The sequence below is a fragment of the Coenobita brevimanus genome, chromosome 71 (genome assembly GCF_032717465.1).
Source record: "Coenobita brevimanus isolate Jiangsu-jjx chromosome 71, ASM3271746v2, whole genome shotgun sequence".
In the NCBI taxonomy this organism is placed as follows: Eukaryota; Metazoa; Arthropoda; class Malacostraca; order Decapoda; family Coenobitidae; genus Coenobita; species Coenobita brevimanus.
The window spans coordinates 49977353-50002524 of NC_137024.1; the positions used below are offsets into that span (position 1 = coordinate 49977353).

General features: G+C 44.1%; 1 protein-coding gene across 1 annotated transcript in view; it reads left to right on the forward strand.

Annotated features, from left to right (window-relative positions):
- LOC145406639 (acetylcholine receptor subunit alpha-like) overlaps nt 1-25172 on the forward strand; it is a 606054-nt gene that overhangs the window by 479655 nt on the left and 101227 nt on the right. The window contains exon 5 of the mRNA XM_080277717.1: nt 11866-11981. Coding sequence (XP_080133843.1) covers nt 11866-11981 — 116 coding nt within the window. The remainder of the gene's footprint in view (nt 1-11865; nt 11982-25172) is intronic.

The window sequence follows — 25172 nt, forward strand, 5'->3', positions numbered from 1 at the left end:
ACACACACACACACACACACACACACACACACACACACACACACACACACACACACACACACACACACACACACACACACACACACACACACACACACACACACACACACACACACACACACACACACACACACACACACACACACACACACACACACACACACACACACACACACACACACACACACACACACACACACACACACACACACACACACACACACACACACACACACCTTTCTCCGTCTGTTTCCCTTAATGCCTACCTACCTCCTTGTCCACCTCCCTGTTTGCATGTCCTATCCCTGCCATATTGCCTATTACTTTGTGTTATTTCCTGCCTACCTCCTTGCCTTCCCTTCTATCCATGTCTTAACTCTTCACCTTCCTGCCTTGTATCGGCCTCCTCCTAACCCTCTTACCTCACACATTCTTGACTCACTGACTTCAACCTTGCTTTCCTCATTCTCTCTTGCCTCGCTCCCAACCGCCCTCCTCACTGCCTGCTACCCCATCCTGCTACCTGCTTCACTTCCTCATCACCCTGCCTTCCTGCCCACTTCGCTTCCTCATCGCTTGCCTTCCTGCCTTCTCTGCTTTTCTTTTCCTTTTCTTCCTTTCTCTTCCTTTTTTATATATATATATATATATATATATTTCCCTCTTGTCTCATGTTTCCTACCCTACTGCCTGCACATTCTTCCTACCTCCTGCCTACCTTTCCCGTCTGCCCCTCCTCTGCCTTCCTCCCGTCTGTCCAGGCTGCTTCCCTGCCTCTCACCTGTCAGCTTTCATGCCGTAGAGCCACCCGGGCCCTGCCCACCTTCATGCTTATCCCTTGCCCTGCCTTCCTTACTTCCTACCCTTCCCTGCTTACCTTTCTCCCTACCTCTTACTCTACCTACCTTCCTGCCTACTCCTTCCCGTATCAGTCTTCCTACCTACCCCTTGCAGTGCCTACCTTTCACCCTACCCCTTGCCATGCCTACCCTCCTGCCTGTTTTCCTCCTTGCATCATTTCCCGACTGCTGTGTCTCCTCTGTTTTCCTTTTGCTACCAACCTCTCTCTCTCTCTCTCTCTCTCTCTCTCTCTCTCTCTCTCTCTCTCTCTCTCTCTCTCTCTCATACCCATGACAGTTTCTATATATTTTTGCTACACCCAGACAATTACACTTGGCCTAGGGGTTAATATCTAACTGAAGGGGTTGGGTGTAGTCTCCATGAACCCCCTCACCGCTGGACGTCATTCCCAGGTGTTACAAAAAATCGTCTGGAGGTACTAAATATAAGACAGAATAATGTGTCATCAGGGTGAAGTGGTTGAACAGTTCTTTATCTTAGTCGTGTCTGTTCTGTTCATTTCTCTCTCCTTTCCTGCCTACCTTCCTGCCTGCCTCCTTGCCCCACCACCTACCTACGTCTCCTTGTCTCCCCTATCTGCCTCACCCACTGCCTGTCTATCCTCGGTGTTCTCTCTACCTGCCTCTCCCAGCCTGCCTTTGACTCCCTGTCTCTTCCTTGACTCACTCCCTGCCTACTGTTTCTACGCCTCTTCTTGCCTCACCCTTCCTACCTTCTCTCCCCATCTCACCCTTACCTGCGTCACCCCTCCCTACCTCACGTATGCCTGTCTCTTCTTACTTAATCCGTACCAACATCATCCTGTCTGCCTCACCTTTCCTGACTCACCCCTCCCTGACTCCCCAACCAACCCTTCCATCCCTGCCTCCCTTACCAACCTCTTCATTCTTGCCTCCCCTACCTACCTCCCCACTCCTGCCTCCCCTTCCTACATTTCCATTCCTGTCTCCCTTACCTACCTCTCCATCCTTGCCGTCCCTATCTACCTCTGCCTCACTACCTCAGTTCCTCCTTTTTATACACGTTTAAGTCACATCCAGTGCACTTCTCACCCTTACCTAGTTCTCTCTGACTCCCCGCGCTTAATTCCCTGTCTGCCTCACTCTGTCTGCCTCTTCTCCCAACCTTCCCCTTCCCCACGTCTGCCTGCCTTACATCCTGCCTACGCTATTCTTTATCCTCTGCCTGAGTCATTCCCTGCCATCCTATTCCCCCTGCTCCGCCCTACCTCACCCGTTCCTGCATCACCCTGCCTTACCTCCAGCCAAGCCTGCCTCGCCCTTCGCCTGTTTGATCACACATCCATCCCCTCTTAGACTTTCTCATGTCTACCCACATTTCAGTACCTTGCCCCCTGCCTACATCACCCTCAGCCTCACCCCTTCCTGCCTCACCCTTGCCCGCCCCACCCTACCTGCCCCACCCGTGCTTGCCCACCCTTGAATTTCTCCCCTCCCTACGTCCCCAGCCATCTCACTCATTTTTGCCTCATTCAAGCCTACCTGACCCCTGCCTGCTTCCTCTGGCTCTCCCCATCTGCCTATCTCACCCTGCCTGCCTGTCCTACCTACCTCACCCTTACCTTCCTCACCTCTGCCTGTTCCCTAAGCTGGCGTCACTGTCTGTCTCACGCTTCCGGTCTCACCCACCTCACTCTACCTACCTCACACAGCCTGCCTCACCCTACCTACCTCACACAGCTTGCCTCACCCTACCTACCTCACATAGCTTGCCTCACCCTACCTACCTCACACAGCCTGCCTCACCCCTGCCTGCCTCATTCTGTCTGCCTCACCTTGCTTGTCTCATCCTGCCTTCCTCACCTTTCCTGCCTCATCCTGCCTGCCTCACCCTGCATCTCACCCTGCTTCCCTCACCTTGTCTGTCTCACTCTGCCTGCCTCCCCTATCTTCATCACTCTTCCCACCCCACCCTGCCTGCCTCCCCTGCCTGTCTCCCCTGCCTCCCTCACCCTGCCTGCCTCCCCTACCTGCCTCACCCTGTCTGCTTCCCCTTCCTGCCTCCCCTTCCTGCCTCACCCTGCCTGCCTCCCCTACCGAGAGCCACCTGAGCCCTACTAAAGGTCAAGGGTGTGTCTATTGCATTCCGTCCCTGCCTCTTTACTGCCCCCCCCGCCGCGCCTCTCTCTCTCTCTCTCTCTCTCTCTCTCTCTCTCTTACTCTCCCCTTCCCTTCCCTTTCCTTCCTTTCCCTTCCCTTCCCTTCCCATCCCTTCCTTTCCCTTCCCTTCCCTTCCCTTCCCTTCCCTTCCCTTCCCTTCCCATCCCATCCCATCCCATCCCATCCCATCCCATCCCTTCCCTTCCCTTCCCTTCCCTTCCCTTCCCATCCCTGCCTTTCCCTTCCCTTCCCTTCCCTTCCCTTCCCTTCCCTTCCCTTCCCATCCCATCCCATCCCATCCCATCCCATCCCATCCCTTCCCTTCCCATTCATTCCCTTCCCTTTCCTCCCATCCCTTTCCCTCTCCTCCCCTTCCCTCCCTCCCCATTCCTTCGCTTCATACCTCACCCACTTTTCTCCCCATTCCGCTGATCATGTCCTCCCCTTACCTTACCCTCGTTGTTCTTCCTCCCGTTTTCTGTTCCTCCGTCATTCACTTTCCCAAAGCCCATTCCGTCTTCAAGAGTGGACGCGAATAAATATTTTGCGACGAAGAAAATGGAGATTATTAAAATAGGAAAGAGTAAGGTATCTAAAGTCAATAAATAAGGATCTGAAATAGAATAGAATAAAGAAATAAAGGACAGTGTATGGGAAACCGAACTATTAAGGCCTAATGGGAAAGACTGATCGCATATTAAATTCCTGATAAAATGTAAATGGAATAACCCTTTCAATCATTATTTATTGTTTATTTATTTATTTGTATGTCTTTATTTTGGTACCTTCAGGCGCCGCTGTTCACACTGGAGGGAAATCAGTGTGTGCAGCTGTAGTTGAGAAAGTTTATAACCCTGTCACTGTAAATCATTTTCCCCAGAGTTAGCGCGACACTCTGGCTGTATGAAGAATAAAGTAAAAAATATACGTTACCGGATGAAAGAAGTTACTCAAAGTCAGACTTGCCTTAAAAGTGGTGGTAGTAATAGTAGTAGTAGTAGTAGCAGTAGTAACATCATCATCAACAACAACAATAATAATAATAATAATAATAATGATAATAATAATAATGGATCTTCCCAGTTTCAATGAGAGGCTTGATGATGGGGGAACACATTTATTTCAGTTTTCCCCCAGTAATCAAGTGGAAACATTACGTATTTCAGTATTACCGTTCACCCCTGTAAACTCCTCATTCCAATAACGTCATATGTTATCCTAGCCACCACCGTGCAGTATAATGGCGGGTAGGAGTGACTGTGGGAAGTGTAGAATTTAGATATACAGTAATAGACTTCATCCATCTATCCCCCTTCTTAATTCTAACATGGCCTAAAGTTGTCTCCCCATCTCGAATGCTGAGATGCAAGAAATTTTTGACACAAGATTACGATGCTAGTCACGATTAAGTGTTCTGGAAAGGATGTAGAGCCACAGCCTTGTCATTTTCTCCCATTGAGCTACGTGAAACAAGCTGCAAGATAATAAAAATCTGGGCCAAGTTAAAGTAAAAGGGGTATACGATGCACAACTGAGCTGAGTGTAATCGTCTGGTAATGGCAAGCAAAGGAAAATAAAAAGGCGACATCAACATGAAGACGTTAAACTGGTGTAATACGAAAAAAAAAAATGAATATAGAAAAGAAAAAATCTAAGGTGATATAAGCTTAATTGTACGGCAAACCATAATCGAAAAATCAAAAAGTGAACAATGCGTAATTTGAATCGAGAAATCATTATGCAAAGAAAAAAAAAATGCTATACTTCATTTCACCGAGTGTGGCTCCGTCAATAATGTCTTTAACACCTGTAGCATTGATAAAGGTGCTAAGTACTGGATGTACCTTTTTGTATTGCATTTATATTGGTTCTCAAGGTAATATGTTAGAGGTTCACCTAGTGCAGAGGATTTACATCAACATTGCAGGCTTTGAGGACATACCTGATGGTGCCAAACTTAGTGAAATGGAGTATAGTCGCTAAAATGTGATGCACTAACGTTCATCCATTACTAAACTGGATTCGAGGAAAAAACGTGAAGCGAATGACGATAAATTACGAAACTGTCTACTTACTTATCACTCTGTCTATCAGTCGATTGCCAGAAGCCTCAATCCCGTAAGGGGTGGCCACGAATAAATCGCCTCCATGTCGCCCTGTCCCCCGCCATTTCATTGTCCTCCTCCCAGCTCACACTCTCTAATATACCCCTCCACTCCTTCCCTTCATCTCATCGTAGGCCTCCCCCTCCCTATCCCCCCCTCCACCTCACTCACATACACTTTCCTCGTCAGTTTCTCGCTCCCCATCATCTCCACTTGGCCAAACCACCTCAGTGTACTTCTAATGCCTTTTATCACATCCACATCCATACCATAACTCTTCTTCATTTCCTTATTTGTCAGTCTGTCTTTCCATGTAATACCACATGCTCCTCTCAAATAACTCGTTTCCACTGCTCTCACTCTTGACTTGTGTCCTTCCAAAAATGTTCAAGCTTCAGTTCCATGTGTTAGAGTTGGTATCACAATACTGTCATGCAGTGACTTTTTTACTTGCATACTCACTCCCCTATTTTTTATTACTGCTTTCCAAGAACCAGCAACCTTTCCTCCCTGTTGCACCCTATCAAGCACTTCATCCTTCAGACTTCCATCCTTACTCATCACACTGCCCAAGTACTTAAATGCACTCATACTTTCCACTTCCTCATCATCGAAACGCGCTGTATAAATTATTTTCGAAGCCCATAGTGAAAACGCAAATATGGATACCTGCAAGCTTCTCTCTCTCTCTCTCTCTTCCTAAATTAGCAAACAAAACTTAAGCGAATGGCAATGAATAGAAAACGATAATAACGAAAAAACGTAATCAAATATGGATAACTGCAATAATTCAAGCTACTGAACTAAGACAAAGCTTGGAAAAAAAGGTAAATGAACAGAAAACGGTAAATCGAGGAGAAAAAAAGAAAACGTAATCCAAATATAGGGGTAACGGCAGTAATTCCCACTTAATTTTAGCGGGGGGCGGGAAAAATGTGGAAATAATTGGTGGTTATGGCGAGATAGGGGAGGGGGAACAAGGAACCGTGATAAATGCAGGATTACTGGGTAAGGGGGTTTGTAGAGCAGCCCTTTACTCATAAATCCCAAGGAGAGAGAGAGAGAGAGGAGCCCGGTTCTCACGTCCCTATTAATCTTGTTCCTTATCTGGCTCGCTTATCCCTCCTTTATCTCTCTCCTTATTCCTTTTTCCCACCGTCCACCCCTTCTCTCTCTCTCTCTCTCTCTCTCTCTCTCTCTCTCTCTCTCTCTCTCTCGTAATCCTGCTCCATGGTCCTAGCTATCGTTATTGTTTTCTTACTGTTAAGTTACAGACGTCCATACATGAATGTGTGGAATGTGTTGGAGAGAGTAATTTTTTTTTTCTTAATGTGCTATCGATTTGCATTATATTAATACACACTTTTTTCCCATCTTATGTCAGAATGTGCATGATTTCAGTTTAAGGAACTTGGACCCTCATGCCAAAGCACTATCAGTCCCTCGCTTGAGGGCTTTTGTACTCAGTTGGACGCCTTTAAACTCATTTCAACTGTATTAGCTAATTTTGAGGAAAAAAGACTTCAATAACATATATCACTTTTTCACAAGCTTTCCATATTTCCACTGTTGCTTTAGTAGTTTCCGCAGTAACCCAGTTTTGATGTTCAGTCTGACGATCTTTGGCTCTTTGTTTCAGCAGTATGGTGGCGAATTTTGAGAGAAGCCACTTAACACCTATTACTTCATCATAAGCTTGCCAACGATGTGCGTTGATCCCCTGTAGCTTAAACAATCTCCGAAATAACAGTTTTGCTGCTGTATGGTGCTTAAATTTGCGCTTTTTTTTTTTTTTTTTTTTTTTGCGATCTGGGGGCGAGTTAAGAAAGAAAATAACTTTAGGTAATACGTCCTACCTTTTCATCAGCGCTTTGTCTCCAAATAGCACAGTTTTGGTGATGTTTGGTGCTCAGTTTGTCGCTTTTCTGGATTTTCCGTCAGTATGGTAAATTTTAAATGATCTTTTCAACAACGCACGTACATCTTCTGTAACTTTAATAGTCATCGAAATAACAATTTTGGTTCGGTGCTGGGTAGACGCGTCCACATCCATCTCTCTGTTTTTACTGGCCTCGCTCGCCTCGCTTGCCTGATCGGTCAGTTCATGTGTCTTGTATTCATTTAAAGTCTGCTATTTCCGATTTTTGCACTTTATTCTTTTTTCTCTCCTGTCCTGCAGCCTCTATCCTCATAACCCCTTCCATCTGATGACGTCACTTAAATCATCCTCAACCCTACCAAGCGACTCATATGGCCCTGATAAACCCCTTCATTACCATCTGAATTAAAGTCACCAGATGGCAGCAAGAGTAAATGCAAAAGACGTCACAGTATTCGTGGCGCTAGTACTATTTCTTGGTCAACGCTGTCCTAATTTTTCTACAGATTTTATGATTTTTTTTTTCCTTTTTTTTTCAGTCAACCAGTTCTGTTTATCTTTTCGTCATCCTTCCCTTCCTCGCTCCGTCCGTCTCTCGTCTCATAATACTGCTCTTTTGTTGTGTGTATGGTACTTTATTTCTTTTGTTTTACCTCTTACATTCTTTAACTTTCCTTCTTCAGACAGATACCTATACTTACTAACACTAATGGCTACACTTAGTTTCTAGTTCGGGTTCCATTATTTTCACACACACACACACACACACACACACACACACACACACACACACACACACACACACACACACACACACACACACACACACACACACACACACACACACACACGCACGCACGCACGCACGCGCGCGCTTTTTTTTTTTTTTTTTTTTTTTCATTCTTATATCTAGATTAAAATAAATGTACAAATAACGTTTTAGTTAAATTAGGCGTATTAACTATTTGCCTGCCAGGAATTCCCACGAGCTTGATAAAATCGTGTATCGTTTTCCGGCGCACAATGCAAGTTCGCAGTTCCCAGCCAAACGCTTAATTCATTTCTGCAACCTTTTTACGGTGAGGGCTAATGGTATCTGCTGCACAGTTTTCACGGGCTGTATTATTATCGTGGGAGGTATTATTTCGGCAGAGTTCGTTTTACTTCAACCTATATCCGATTTCGTGCCTTTTTGCTTTTTTTCCATGGATATATACATTCATTTTTTTTGTGTCAGTACTTTTCCCTCGTCTTTTTTTAATATCCCAAAGGTAAACGGACGAGGATACCCAAATTTCCTTTAGTTATTACGCATTGGCTATTAGTTACCTGGCTAACGCAAGTATATCCCGGTCACCTGCACAGGAGTTAACAATACTGATATCTACTAAGACTATAAAACCCGACGAGGGAGGCTTATGGGGCCACCATCTTCCTTCTTCATTCCTAGTTTGCAGAACTCTACGGACAATACTACCCAAACTTCATTTACTTCTCTCGCAGCATCGTTTCAATATTTTTTTTACAAGATCACCGATTACTTTAGAAAGCATTAGGAGAAATACATTGAGGTGGTTTGGCTATATGGAGAGGATGGAGAGCGAGACTGACGAGGAGGGTATATGTAAGTGAGGTTGAGGGGAGAAGAGGGAGGGGGAGGCCAAGGATGAGATGGAGGGATGGAGTGGAGAGGTATATGAGAGGGGGGTTTGAGCTGGGAGCAGGGCAGTGAAATGGCGGGGGACAGGGCGACACGGATGCGATTTATCTGTGGCGTCTGGAAAAAGATAGATAGATAGACTTTAAATCCATTTGATTAGAGGCATTACAGAGGCTCGCCGTGACTATTTGGAATTATTTTGTAAACCTCGAAGAGGAGAGATAAGGTACAAATTAATTGCTTGGAAAGCGGAATAAAAAAATCTGAATTGGATGTTGGCTTTCCGGAGGCACGAGAATTACTGGCATCCCGCCAGGGCCACATATAATGGAGTTATTATATATTACTGAGGTTGGGTCACACATTAAATACATTTTATATTCATGTCAGCGTTAATGTATTCATGCTCTGCTCTGCTCTGATGCCAAAATGTTTATAAGTTGGTGTGTGTGTGTGTTTGTGTGTGTGTGTGTGTGTACTAAATTATTTCGTTTCTGGAGTGTATTATCTGTAGTTCTAAATTGCCATTCGTTGGGTATACCTACATTTTTTTACCACAAATATGAATGATAAATTTATTGATGAAACATGCATCTAATGCCTCTTGAACCTTTTAAGTCCGAGGATGTCTCTTTCATAATATTCTTGACCCCCAGATGATTTGATAGACTTGAGGGGTTAAAGCCTTTATATAGCATATTCAGCACCATGGCGCTCTCCAAACCTAATTAGGATCGTCTGAAAAAAACAAAAACAAATAAGAACTAGTTACTTATGCACTTGCTATGTAGCCACAATAACGAAGCTTCGCCATAACTGTTTATGTACTACATAAGGTCTGAAATTTTGGCCTCATATACAAGTGCATGACCTTTAAGAGTAGTTCAAGGCCATTCCTAATCGAAACATGTACTTAGATTAACCTAAGGTAGCTTCTTGTGTAATATCAACAAGATATAAAGACAAAGGTGTGGAAGAACGCATGCGTACATTTGACATTTATTTCAATAACAGCTAACTGTTATATAGCTAACTGTTATATATATATATATATGAGAGAGAGAGAGAGAGAGAGAGAGATTACAGTTGTCACCGTAACATATCTGAGAATTTCTTCCTGTTGCAGCATATTTCCCGTAGTGTCGTGGTAGTAGAATAAGTGAATAATACGGTTCTTTACCCTTTCCATAGTACTTTTTTGACAAGCATCATTATGTTGTTAATTCCACGTCACTGTCACTGTTCATAATAGTTATTCTTTTTTAAGTTTCTCAGCACTTGTAAATACGTTCCACATTATGGTATTCCCCTTCGCTCTTAAGTCTGCCCTCAGCCAGGGGACCTCACTGCCCTTCTCTCCCCCAGAATGGCTCCCAGCACCCTCGCCTTGTAAATAGACCTTTCTCATTTACACCGAACCAATATTTGTCTCTAGAATATCCTGACCAGTTATCATATTTAATATCTAACTCGAGCCTGTCATTATGATTTACCGTTAATATCCTAAGAGTATGGACGTCAGTTCTATTACCTTCTTGCTTCAGTTACCAGACAGTTGTAGCTGAAGAAAGCACCTCATTTTTAAGTTTCTCACGGATTGAATATAAGCGTCTGGAAACAGGAAGAATAAATTACAATTGATCGTAACGTATTACTCCTACAGCTCGAGGACTTTTTTTTATTTTTTCCTACCGTTAGAGAGTTTTATTCAGTGTATGATAGAATTTCCAAACTAGAGGGCTTAAATACAGCCTTCATTATCCCCAAGCTGAATAATGTCGTGTGACAGTAGCAACGGTAAACTATAAAAATCTCCTTCTAACTGAAAGCACTAACACCGTAATATGTGCTTGTTAAACCTTTTCATCCATCCATCCAGCAGACACCAGAACACCAACGTATGCCCCTGTAACTAACACCATCATGTATACCACCACTACTATTTCCTATCTCCCAGTCTTCCTTTTCTCTTTACCCTTCATGTTACCTTGCCTTCCACTACCCATCCCCACTCTCCCCCTACCTCGATCCCTCTCCCCCTTCCTTCGTCCCCCCCCCTTTTGATTCCCCTCATTAATCCTTGCACCATCCCTCCTACCATCCCCAGCCTACAGCTTTCGCCTTCATTTTCCTGCCTTCTACGCCTCTCCATCTCTCTTCCTTCTCCCTCACCACGCCACCTTCCTCAGTATGAACCTCCCTACTTCCCTATCGTCCTACCTCCCCACCGTCCCTCATTATCTTTCCCCAGCCAACACCGCTACTTATCTCTCCAACATATCTCCCTCCTGACATTCTCCCCATTCTCACAACCCATCCCCATCCTCAGTAGTACCTCACTGATACTCCAACCGTTTCTCCCATTCTCCCTACCCATCCTCTGTATTCCACTCCTTCCATAATTTTAGCTTAAGTCATCCAATGCTTCAGAGAACTTAACTCACATTTCATTTACTACTCCTTCCCAGCCATTCCCCCTACTCCCAACCATACCTTCCCCACCACTCGCTATGGCTCTGACTCTGTTCTCTCACCCCATTTCTCCCCACCGTCCCCATTACACATCTTCTCACACCTCTACAGACTTTCCAACTGTTTCCCCACCTGCGCCTCCCCTCCCTTTTTTGTAATTTTAGTGTAGATCATAAAATCCTCCGAGCAATGCTACCCACATTTTATTCGTCATCCCAATCTTTCACTCTCCTTTCATCTTTCCCCTTCCTTTCCTCCATTTCTTCATTGTTTCTTCTCCCCTTATTTCCCTTTTTTCTTTCGCTACTTCCTCTAATTGCACTCCATCATTTTACCCTCCCACCTCATTCCCTTTCTCTCATAATCCATCCCCCAACCCATCCGTTCCCTTAAAGTCCATCTCTCTACCTATCCCCCCACCCCAGTATACTCCTCTTAGTTCATCCTTACCCATCCCACCCCCATCAATCTATCACCAAACTTATCCCCATTCCTTATTTTCCTTCTTTACATCTCCCCATAAGCTACCTTACCATTCTCCTCACCCCCATACCAATCTAAGCCTACCACTTCTTCAAACGTTTATCTTATGTTGTAAAATTCTACGGACAATGTGTTCCATATTTCACTTACTTTCCTTTCTCCGTCCACTTTCAGCGTCCCCATATCATTCTCCCTACACCCCCATGTCCGTACCCATTTCCCGACATCCCCATACCCGTACGCATGTCCCCATACACCCTACTAACAGCCTCTTCCCCTTGGCAGGTGGATCTTCGCCACGTGGATGAGGTGGAGGGGACCAACGTGGTGGAGCGAGGGGTTGACCTGACCGAGTTCTACATGTCGGTGGAGTGGGATATCCTTGAGGTGCCGGCAGTCAGGTGGGTGCATAGAGAGAGAGAGAGAGAGGAGCAAGGTTTGTTCAGCGGAAAAATAATTAAGGTAAGTAAAGAAGGGTGGAGGACAGGGCGAGAGTAATATTTGTCAGGGTGAAATGATGGTTAAGGGTATGAAACAGAGAGAGGGAGAGAGAGTAACATTTGAGGCAATGATTAATAAAGTCAATTTTTGCTGGAAACGATAGAGAGAGAGAGAGAGAATCATTTGAGGCGATGATTAATAAAGTCAGTTTTTGCAGGACACGATAAAGAGAATATATTTAGTAGAATAATATGTTCTCTGATGAACGGTATATACGTTTAAGGACAGTTTTTCTTTTTTTTTTCTTCTTTTTTTTAAGGGTAAGTCTAAATCAGCTTGTTACTTCAGACTTTACCATTAAGCTTGTGATTCCTGCCAATACCAGCCGGATGGCCACATCAAGCTTTACCAGGAGCTTTTATACCATTATTTTATACCCGGTCGGTTGTACTGCCTCCTGGATCACAGCACACTTTGCCACTCACCACTCAGTTCAAACAGTTTTTTTCAGTCCGCATATATTTTAATCTAAACTACATGGAGTTTCAGCTATCAATTTCGTTTTCTGTTTTGATATGAGCTAATCCCGTAATGACTCCCTTTGAATATTTGCATCTCTGAAGCGTACATTAAGGACGTTTTAGTTTCGAATGCAGAGTTTCCCCAGTATGATGCCACCTTTGTGAACTGGTGTGTGCTTATTATTATATATATGGTTACCTAGCTTTTCCAGGGGAGTAGGAGAGGGGCGGGGCCCTGGGGCCCAAGCCCCCCCTCACATTTTTTCAAGGGAGGGGGGCCCTAGGTATGTTGCGGCCCCCAACTTTTTTATACCACAGTGTACGGAATCGGAGAGCATTTCTGGAGAAAACATTATAAAAGTAAGTAAACATGTGTTTTATTATTGAATAAATTTGATCCCCTATCTAAGAACCTATGAGGAACAATCCTAATTATTTTCTAGCAACTTACTGGGCTCAGCCTAGCACAAGCCAGACGCCATTACATTTCAGTTAATTGTCTTCAAATTTAGACAAAAATTATCTTGATACCTATTATTTACACATCTTAACATTGCTGGCCCCCCCTCCCCCCACTTTTTTTTTTTTTTACCCTGCTACGCCCGTGTTTTTTTTTTTTTAAAGCTCTGAAACCATAAACGGTGACGTGAAAATGTGGATATTCAAATGAGAATTAAGGTGTTAGTGAAAATGGGTAAGTGTGTGTTAAAGGGTGGCTAATTGTGATGTAGTGAGACTGAGTATCGTCTGTCCTGAGGCCGTATTGTGGATGGCAGTGCAAGTTCGTAGCACAATTTCGTTTTCGGTTTATTATGCCTATTACACCATGATAAGCCCATATATATATATATATATATATATATATATATACAGTGACGACATAGTTTTACTCAGTATCGCACATGAAAATAGATCGCCGTGGAGGAATTGCTACGAAATCTCTCATACCACCTAGAACAGTGCCTAAACTTCTGGTAATACAGTATAGTAGCTCTGTAGTATGTAGGGGCTGTCTCTTGGGTAGCGTCGCGTAGTTTAAGTGCCCGTCGCCAGGGGCCCAGGGTGGTGCTGATGATGTTTATGCACTACACCCAAAGCCCGCGCCTTTTGAAATTAGCCGATGAGTTAGGAAAATATAGTGTCATAGTCCACTGCGCAGCTAAAATATAGTGCCATGGCCCACTGTTCAGCTTATGTAAGCAACAGCGAAACAGAAACAGCAAGCTAAGAACAGTGTTCCATTTGCATTACCATGGTGTAGGCGACGAGTGCGGGTGTTAATTGGCAGCTAAAGTCACATGCACGCTGCGGAGATGGCCCCTCCAGGCTATAGAGCTCAGTGCCCTAAGCCAACACAACAACCAACACACACTAACGTGTACCTCCTCCGCCTCGGCTTCTTTAAAACTTTTTTTTTTTTTTTTTTTTTTTTTTTTTTTTTTTTAAGTTAAGAATCCCCATTATTAGCAATTTTCGGCTGTATACTTGAGGCAATTGACAATATATCTCTCCCTTTAGTAACCATAAATAAGTCTAATAGTTACAAATGAGCAAGTTGTCTTCTTTCAACAATAATTGCCGCCCCCTCCTACTTCTGACGCTCCCAGATACTCGCGCAGGAAAGTTATACAAATATCCCAACATTTTTTTTCTATTATTTTTTTTTTTACCTAAGATTGGGTCGAGTAAGAAACAAGAAAAATTAGCTTATCAAAATAGCTGAAGAATTTATCCTTCTCAGTACGTTGGCGTGTGAGTTAATTTCGTTACCTCCAGACGATTTTGTTCAACTCTGGTTAAAAATTCACTTTGGAGGAGCTAGTAAAGGCTGTATATCTGACTCCTCTAGTTGGAAAAGTCTCCCCTAAGCCGAATAAAGGTGTGTGAATGCAGCAAAAATGAACTGGGAGTAGGTCTTAGTGGTGAATTGGTTAATACAAGACAGTATACAAGTCATGCGATAGAAGGATTGGCTCATGAGAGAGAAGTAACCCGGTATTCCCAGTGCTAAAATACCCGAGAAAATTAAGCTGTGAAATTGATGAAAACAGTAGAAGACGACAAAAAGAAGACGTAATAAATCTTTGAATTGAATAAAAAGGCGAAAGATGAAGACGGTCCTTCCACTGGCGTTGTTAACCTCTCTAGCCCGACGATATGAGCATATATGTTGTGTTTTCTTTCCATCTTCAGACGATTTTAGTCAGTTTTGGAGACGCTTAGTGAACTAACTGGGGGTGTTGGCCTCAGTAACTTGTTCATTACAAGGAGGTTTCCAAAGCTGAATAAAATGGTCTTACGATACTGGAACAAAATAAAAGAGACGACCTTGTAATGAAGAGCTTAGGGTTGAAGGTGGCGTTATTTAAGATAATCAGTCAGAGATCTTTAATGTCTGGAAGCCCGCAGTACTCAGATGATGAGAAAATATATCTCTTTCAGTGCTGCACAAAAAGTCAGTATTATGGACATTGTAAATAACCAGAGGATGAAACCTCTCTTTGATATTGCCTGATGTCCACCATCCAGTACAACAGGCAAGGATACGTTGTGCTTATAGATTACCACACCATATTCAAGGTGTTTGCCGATGACTTAAGAAAACGTCACATTTTAAGACATTTCTGTCCATGATTTACGAAAAAGTACTTGATGCAGTTGATGTGGCAATATTATGAGAACAATTCAGAGTGAGAAAAAATAAAAGACATAAAAATGTTTTTTGAGACAACTATATTGATGGCATTGCTACCGTAACACTCCAGAATAATAGAACATACGGGTACAGAGGATACTATACGAGTGCCACGATTTTTTTTTTTTTTTTCAGTCTTTCAAGCATAACTTTTCCAGAAATTTAGATTTGCTTGACAAAGAAATTATTATGATATATAAACACTTGACTCACATAAGCTGATGATGATGATGAGCATGATGAAGATGGTGATGTTGATGATGGCGATGATGATGCGGGGAGAAGGAGTAGGATTGTGATAATGATGATGATTATGATATGGATGATGATGATGATGAGGAGGAGGAGGAGGAGAAGGAGGAGGAAGAGGAGGAGGAGGCTGTGAAGGGAAGGAGAAGGATTACCGCTAATAAGCCTCATCATGAACTAATCACCATCCTAATACAGCACATACTGTACACTCTACATCCTGAGTGAACCAAACTCTCTCGCGGCCGTAGTGGCGTCTCCTTAGAATGCTTTGAGGCGCTTCTTCCTTGGTGGTGGATTTGGATTACAATATGTCAGTTTAATATTCTCTTGTAAGTTGGCTCCATCGATTAAATATTGAGAAATTTTCCATCAGTATGATTAAAAGAGGATAATGAGGTATAATGTGCAGAATGAATCGCTCAAGAAGGAGTGCAACGAAGCCTGCAAAGCAATTTAGGGTGGTATCCTCGTGGGTTAGGATGCTGTCAAACTCCTCCTTGCCAATCTGTTTCTGCATTATATTTTTTGTCAGTTATTCAAAATATGTGGATAGTAGAATGCAGTACATAATACAGGAAAGATTATTAAATGTCCAATGCACAATAAACCGTTTAGGAAGTGGTGTAACAGAGCCCACCAAGCCGACAAGAATACGAGTCACAGCAAACGAGCCTAAAGCCTGTAATGAAGTTGATTTAGGGGAGTTTCCAGCATCTGCATATGCCTCGTTGGTAGTAGATTCTTGTATGATATTTGTGTCACCTTTGTCGACATTTTGATTATTTTAAGTAATACAAATGAGCTTTTTGGTGTAATACGCAAAATAAACAGCTAAGGAAGAGGTGCTAGCAAACCAAATCAGACGAGAATACTAGGTCAGGTCATCAATGGTCTAGTGGTAGTCAGGTCTGGGCAGGTCTGATGTGAATTATTGAATCTGGCCAGCCGCGTGTCAAGTCCAATCGGTTTATTAGTCATTAACAGGTGATCAGATCAGGTGGGGCAGGGTTTAGCTGGGATGCGGAGGATGAGGTGTATATTAGATGCTTAATGGTGTGTTTGCGTGTGTGTGTGTGTGTGTGTGTGTGTGTGTGTGTGTGTGTGTGCTATTTGGATATGTGTGGTAGTCATCAGCAAGTGATCAGATCAGGCTGGGGTAATGTCTAAGATAGGAGCCAATATACTGCAATATATCAGAGTTAAGAGGATGGAGTGTGTGTTTCAAGGTTAATAGTGTGTGTGTGTGTGTGTGTGTGTGTGTGTGTGTGTGTGTGTGTGTGTGTGTGTGAGAGAGAGAGAGAGAGAGAGACAGGCAAGATTGGTCAGTGATGTTGTGTGTGTTAGGATTTATGTCTGTTTCATCCTTCGCCCCTTTATCTTTCTTTGTTCTCTCCTTTCATTCTTTTTTTTCCTTTTCTGCTTTCCTTTTCCAATCGCTTTTCCTTCCTCTCCTTCACTCCTTCATCTTTCCTTTTCCCACCTCACGTTCACTTCGCAACCTTCCCTCCGTCTTCTCCTCTGATTCCCTCCCTACTCTCCCCATCTCTCTCCTTCCCCCCTTCCTCTCTCTCTCTCATTCCTTACTGTCTCCCTCCTCTCCTCTGCTCATTCCTCTTACTTTTTTTTTGTGGCTTTCATTCCAGTATTTTCTTAGTTCCTTCTTTCCTTTCTTCCTCCATTATTTCTTTTCTACGTACTCTCATCGTTTCATTCTGTCATTCATATACTTAAATCCACTTTCTTCTTTTTTCTGTCTTTATCTCTTGCTGTTTCACTCCAGTCTATTTCACTTTTATTTTTCTTCTTACCGTCTCTTTTATCACGGCCACCCCATTTTCCTTCCCATTTCTTCACACTCCTTCATTATCTCGCCCTGTTACGTGATTTTTCCACTCCATCTCTCCACATTCCCTCCATTATCTCCCTCTAACTCCATTTTCTCTCCATATTTTCACATTCCTTCCTTCCTTCCTCCTCTTACGCCATGCCTTGTCTCTTATGCTGTCTCGTTTCTCCTCCATTAACCTTCTCTCTCTCTCTCTCTCTCTCTCTCTCTAATATTGTACCACTTCAACCTCGCTCACTCTCACACATTCCTCCTCTACTCCCCCACCTTCCCTCCCCCTTCCCCCTCCCTCTCACCCTTACCCTCCTCTTCCCCCTCAGCATTTAATTATACCCTGGCACACATGTCCTAAGGAGAGGGGAGGAGGGAAAGAGGAGGAGACGGGAAGAGGAGCGGAGGAGGAGAGGGGAAGAGGGGAGGCAGTGGAGAAATATGTTACGGAAAGGGAGGAAGGGGAAGAGCAGGGGAGGAGAAGGAGAAGAGGAGAGGGGGAAGAGGAGGGAAGAGAAGGGGTTTGGGGAAGAAGGGTGTGATTAGAAGGGAGGACGGGGAAAAGGAGGGGAAGAGGAGAGGTTGCTGGAAAGGAGAAAGGGGAGAGGAAGAGGAAGGATTTTGGTGGAGGGAGGAAGGGAAAAACAGAGACACGACTGGAAAATGAGGCTGACTGGCGTAAAGGAGGAAGGAAGGGATTTAGAAGTGTAAGAAAAGTGAAGAAAGCGTTAACGAGTGGAGAGGCAGAGATGAAGATAGATAGAGAGAAGGGGAGGGAGAAAATCCAAGTAACAGTGAAAGACGACAAGAGAGCTAGAAAAAAAAGTCAAGGTTGAGTGAGCCTGACGATAAAAGGAAGAGAGCAAGAGAAAGCAAGAAAGATTGGGTTGAAAGTGAGAAAAATATTTGGGACGTGGGAGCGTGTGAGAAAATACCGCCAAGAAAGATGCAAGAGGAAGGGAAGGAGTGAGGTGTGTTTACATCCCTTTAGAAGTCTTCCTGTTTACGTGCGGAATTAGGGATTTTAATTCTCAGGCAGTTCTTGTAGTTCATAGTTATTTCAGCATTCTTAATTATTCAGCGGTTAGAGGCATATTATAGTTTAAATCATTGCAGAAAAAATGTTTACTTTTATTACAATCTGAATTGCAATAGAAAATATATTGAAAAATAACCGAAAAATAGATTGAAGTTACGTGTGATTTTTTAAAAAGTCAGTCACACTTATTTGTAGTTAGTTATCATTTTAATATTATTGATCATATTCAGAATCTACAGTAAGCATATAGTAATTTAATAACAAATGAGTTCTCTGGAAGTAGCGTGTGGACTTATGTGGAGAAACAGACAAACGAGGAAGATCTGGAGGGTTATGATGTTGATGTAGATGGGCTGGAAATGTTAAGAGTACCTGAGATGGTGTGGCTGTGTAGAGCAAATGGAGAGTGAATGATTAACTAGGAGAGCTATGTGGGTGAAGCAGGAGAGAGAGAGAGAGACCTAGGATGAGGTGGAAAGACGGGGTGTAGAGGTAAGTGAATGAGAGTAGTGTGAGATGGAGGGAGGGCAACCTAATGACGGACAGGACGATGTGGAGGCGATTTATCCATGGCAATCCCATGCGGGATTAAGGTGTGTGGTTATAGCCCGATAGAAAAAGCAAATGTGGGAATACGTATGTATGTCAAGTAATGGTGAGTGTAATGGGGAATATACTGAAGGAGGATGGAAAAAATTGCCTTGTTTATGTGAGTGATTATTATTTTAATTCCATCTGGCAGTTTCTGCAGTCCGATGTTATCACAGAAATATGTTATAAAGATGTAAGAATAAGTTGTCAGATTGTACGTAGAAAACTGTGTACAAGTGCTATACTCATAAGTGGAGGAGGGAATATATTGAAGGGATTATGGCATTTGATGAAGCAAAGAAACTGATGGACAGAAATAGATGGATGAAGTACTGTAGTCTACGTATGGAAATGCTTTTCACGAAAGTTGCACCATTTTTTTATAACCTGACGTTCTACAGAATGATTCCAGACCGATAGGCATTATGAGTACCATTTATTTTTGTGGATGGTTGGCCTGTGAGGCAGAGCCAAGACTTTCCAAGGCTTGAGAGATAAGTGAAGGGATGTTTGGCCTATATTACTTGCCAGTATGATGATGGTTCCATTTTTGTGCTTTCTTGACACTATTTCTGAATCTTTTCAGGTTTATGTATTAGTGGGGAGTAAGTTTAACATGATGATGAAGATGATGATGATTATAATGATGATGAAGATGATGATGATGATATTTTCGTAATATAATCATGAGTTTAAGGCACAAGGGAGCCTTAACTACGATCACCTTTATGTTACTGGCTTACAGTAGGCCCAGCATCAGATAGCTTCTGTAGCTCAGAGTTTGGGAATTATTTTCAGGTACGTATTAGCGGGACAGAGGGGCGCATACCCACCCACCCTATTTTCGGCAGGCTAATGATTACTTTTAAGAGAACAACTTTTTATTATCAAAATTTATGCAGTAAATACCTTACTACAGTTATATATGGCTATATTATTATACTTATAACATTTGAACAATTAAAATAGTGAATTTTTATTTTTTCGATTGTAATTCTGCAAGGGATCACGCGTCTCCTTTTCCAGAGGGCTGGATCCGGCCGTAATTTTGATGGTATTTCAGTATCTTATGATTATTCTCAAGTTATAATGTTATATAATAAATCTAAAATGACGTGTGCTCATACATAATCATGCAACACCGTGGAGAATACGGTGAGAGGCTCGGGAAGTATACCAGTGTAGCGTATTTTGCTGCGTTGGTCAGTTTGAGGTGTGTGAGCTTTTGGGGGGGTGTCCGGGATTTTGGGTTGTTGAGGCAGGATGTAACCCACCATGATCAATAGCGGGGGGGGGGGAGTGAGGCAGGGGAGAGAGGGAGAGGGACTGAGAGGGGGGGGGAGAATTAGGGAGGAGAAAGAGTGGAAGGGGCAGAAAGATGGGAAGAGGGAAAGAGGGTGGAAGGAGTGGCAGAGGAGGAGGAGAAGGATGGGGAGAGGGGACGGGAGAGAAAGAGGAGAAGGGTGGGGAGAGAGGAAGGGGGAAAAAATGGAGAGGGAAAAGGTTGAGGCAGGAGAGAAAGTGGGTCAGCAGAGAGGGAAGAGATACGGGGAAGGAGTGGGAGAGGGGCACGGTAGGAAGAGGGGAAAGGCGGAAGAGAAGGAGAAAAGGAAAGAAATGGATAGGGGAAAAGGTTGAGGCAGAGGAGTGTGTGAGAACTGGAAGGGGAGAAAGGGTGGAAGAGAGAATGGCGAGAAAGACAAGGGTAGGGGGAAGGAAACGGGCTGGGGGGGGGGAGCGGAGAGGAAATCGTAAAGATATTTTTAAAAATGAAAAACTGAAGCAGGAGAGAGAGAGAGAGAGAGAGAGAGAGAGAGAGAGAGAGAGGAAGGGATATATTAAGGAAAGAAGAAGAGGTGAAAAAGAAAAGAGAATAAGGGAAAGAACGAGGAGGAAAATAAGGGGAGGCTGGAGAAAGAACAGAAAGCAAAAGTGGGAGGAGGAAGGAAAAATAGGAGGAAAAGGATAAAAGGGAGTAAACTGAGGAGAAGAGGGAACAACAAAAGGAGGGGAGAGGAAGGAAGAAGATAATGCAATAGAAATTAAAGATCAGGAAATGCAATAAAGGAGAGAGGAAGAGAGAGAGAGGGAGGGAAAACACAGAGGAAGGGCATGAAGATAAGAGGTGGGGTACAGAAGGAGTAAAGGGACTGAAAAGGAGAAAAGAGAAAAGAAGAAAGAATTGAAGAGAACGGAAATGAGAGAAGTGAGTGAGGAGAAGAGGGGAGACGAGAGAGGGAAGGGAGAGAATAGAAGAGAAGGAAAGAAAGTGATTAGAAGAAAGGAGAACATAGAAAAGATGGATGGGAGGAGAAGAGAAACAAGGGAAGGGGGTAAGCAGAGAGGGAGGGATGAACGGGTACAGAGAATGAGTTAAAGGAGAGAGAGAGAGAGAGAGAGAAGGGGGGATGGAGGAAAAGGGAGAGGGGAATGGAAGGAGGAACGAAAGAAGTAAGTTAAAGAAAATGAGAAGAGACAGAGAGATAGCACACAATAAAAGACAGCATGTGTGTGTGTGTGTGTGTGTGTGTGTGTGTGTGTGTGAGAGAGAGAGAGAGGGGGGGGGGGAAAGGTCTTTTGAAGCCGTGTTTAGTGAAGCGGAGGAAGTTTGTATGGGTGACTGGAGGGAGTGAGGGAGAGAGGAGGGAAGGAGGGAGGGAGGGAGGGAGAAAAAAGAGAGGAGGGAGGAAAAGAGAGGGAAGAAAAGAAGGAAGGGAAGGGAGCGAAGAGAAGGGAAGTGAAGAGGAGAGAGAGAGAGAGAGAGAGAGAGAGAGGGGGGTTCAGGTGAAAAGGAAGATGAGAGAGAGGAGGGAGGGTGAGAAAGGGAGGAAAGAGGGTTAGGGAGAGGAGGGACTGGAGAGAAAGGAGAGAGATAGGACCGAGGAGAGAGGGGGAAAGAGAGAAAGAGAAAGAGGAGGGAAGGGATGGAGAACAGATAGAGAATGGTGGGAGGGGTGGAGGAGAGAGAGTAGGGAGGGTTGAGATAGGAGGGAGATAGAGAGAAGGAAGGGAGGGGAGCGAGGAGGGAAGGAAGGGGGGAAGAGAAGAGTGAAGGGAGAAGTGAGAGACGAAGGGTAGGGCGAGAAGAGAGGGAGGAGAGAGAGAGAGTAGGGAAGGGAGAGGAGAGAGTATTACGTGATACAGAAAGAAAAGGAGAGGGAAGCGTGGGAGCGAAAAAGGGTAGAGAGAATGGGGCGGAAAAAGAGAGGGAGGAAGAGGGAAGTTTGGGGAAGGGAGGGAGAGGTGGAGGGAAAGAAGGAAATATGAGAGAGAGAGAGAAAGAGAAAGAGACACAGACAGACAGACAGAGAGATGACGATGGGGGAGGAAATTAGAAATATGAGAGAGGTCGGAGATGGAAAGAGACAAAGGCGGAGAAAGTGAGGAAAGACGTAATAAGACGAGAGGGAGAGAGAAAAAAAGAGAAAGTTTATTTGTCTGTCCGTCTGTCTGTCTGTTCTCTATGGAAATCTAGAGAGATGAATACAGAACTCTCTGAACAGCTGTAACAGGTGTAACTTTTACGACAAATTTCGAGGTGTACGTTACAGTTGGTAAAGTGTCGCCCCTCATGGCCAAGATTAGAAGTGATTAGAATAATTAAATCAGCATGGTGGACACATGGTAGCCAAGTACCGTAGAGTTCTCCCCCCCCCACACACACAACCATTTCATTGTTAGCTACAGCGGGTTGGATGGGTGGACGGATTGGTGGTGCGGGCAGGGCGGATGAGGTGGATGGGTAGGGTTGGTGTGAGGATGGGTAATGGAAAAATAGGACTATGGGTGGAACAGATCCATGAGGATATATCTCTGGGGAAATGGGCCCAAGGAGGAACATGGGTTCAATAGGTCAAATGGTACCCAGTGGGTCTTTTCCCACAGGGAAAGTGGCCATCCAGGGTCCCAGGCAATGTCGGTATGCACGATCATAGGGTTACCCGGCACCCCAGTTATAACAGTACTTAATAAGAGGATGGAGGGAGACAATAGGTGATGAGAGGGGGAACGGGAGAAGGGAGGGAGAAACAAACAGACGGATTAGATCGAGTTCTATAGATTTACAAACCACACATTACTTATGATCCAAGTGACCCATCTCTAGCTCCTGTTTTATAGTGTCTTTTTAAGCTTGCTATTTGCAGACGGTTTGATCCTGCCTGGGAGAGATTTTTAAGCTAGATAAGTTAAATATAGCCTTCATTAATTTCTTCACTACATGGCGGCTCTTTTGGGCTGAATCAGATCTTTAGGAAATAGCCAAAATAAACTGAAAAATACATCAACAGAATCACGAGATTGAAATTAATAGGCAGACTTGTTATCTAATTAGAGAGGTTGGAGAGTTATATTTTAAAAACAGGAGAGAGAGAGAGAGAGAGAGGACAGGGTGAACATCAAAGGTGACTCTGTTCTTCAACTTTCCTTTAGCCACTTCTCTCTCTCGACCTCCTTTATATCTTTATATCATCCTCTTTTTTCTCTCCATCCCTCTGTACCTTCATTCCCTCTCTCTCCCTCCCTCCTTTTCCCGTTCCTCCTCTTCTGCCTCATCATTTTCCGCTGTCCTTCCTCCTTCTCCTTCCCTACTTTTCCTCTTCCTTCTCTCCTTTCCTTCCTTGCTCCCTTTTACACTTCTTCGTATCCTCCTGTCCTTCCTGCTACACTACCTTCCCGTCTCTCCCCTCCTCTCTCATCACACCTCTTCTCTCCTTTCCTCCTTAGATTCTTTTATCTTCCCTCACATTCCTTCTTTTTCTCCGTCTCCCTCCCTCTTACCCCCCCCTTCTCTCCCCTTATGCTCTCTCGCCTTCACACCCTCTCTCCCTCCCTTCCCTCCTTCCTCTAACCTCTCTTCTCCTCCTGTTAACTCTCTCATTAGCTGCCCTCTCAACCGACGCTCTCTCTCTCTCTCTCTCTCTCTCTCTCTCTCTCTCTCTCTCTCTCTCTCTCTCTCTCTTTTCCTTCTTCCTCATCTACTCCCCTCTCCCATTCCTTTCCTCCCCTCCCCTCTTCCTCCTCCGCTCCCCACTTCCTACCCACTTTTCCCTCTTTTCCCCCTTTCCTCCTCTCCCCTTTTCTACCCCCATCCTCTATCCCCCTCTTCCTGCTCTCCCCTCCCCGTCCCCTCCCTCTCCCACTCCCCCCATCCATGTACAAAACCCCGGAAGTGTTCATCTCAAAAAATACACCCATTTGTTTTGTCCCTGGGGTCTTTCTCCTTAGTTGCTTGATTTGTTTTACTTTTTTTTCTACCTTGGCTTTATTCTGTTCTCATATTGGACCTGCCTGTGAGAGAGCGAGTGTTGTGTATTGTGACCTGTTTGCTTGTCTGCCTCTGCTGTCTATCTGCATGTTAGCAATAGTATTAGATAACTACTGCATGGAGCTGCACCAGATACGTGAGAATGATTGAGGACCATCAGAGAAAGAGGTGATTCATTTTTGGCCGGAAAAGTCATAGGTCATACGTCAAGGGAAAAAGCAACTCATACAGTTCTGATCCGATTTTGACCAAATTTGGTGGAAGGGTTAAGGAACAGGAAAGGACGCACTCCATCTACTACAGTCATGCAGAGGTAAAGGTCACAAGGCAAGGTCAGAGGTTCGGCATTTATTTCAGATTTTTTATTTTTAACCAAATTAGGTAGAAGAGTTTAAGGTTAACCCAGGGTGAAGTGATGCTTTTTTCGGGCCAACAGGACAAAAGTCAGAAGGTCAGCTTACACTTTCAGTCCGATTTTGATCAAACTTGGTGGACAGGTTAACGGTCAAGTACGGATGAAATAATTCGATTTTGAAAGCAATCAGCCAGAGGTCAAAGGCACAGGGCAGGGAAAACAAAATCCTTAAACCGATTGTAGGGCGCGAGTGTTGGGAGCTGTGAGTACGCGTTTTTGTTCTTGTTGGGACTATTGCTGTTTGGCTATTTATATAACTAATCATATTCCTGGGTCTGGGCAAATGTTAGGTAACCCTTTCAGTGAGGTCCATCCATCTTCCCACTCGTCAGTAGGTTACACACACACACACACACACACACACACACACACACACACACACACACACAGGTCTCCCCTCCTAATTAATGGAAAAAGAAAACCAAATGCCGAGGGCCCGCAAAACTGTCGTCTTTTTCAGTGATATCGGAACAAATGAGAAGCAAAACCAAGATCCATTTACTTCGAGCTGCCCACACGAACACAAGGCGCGTTG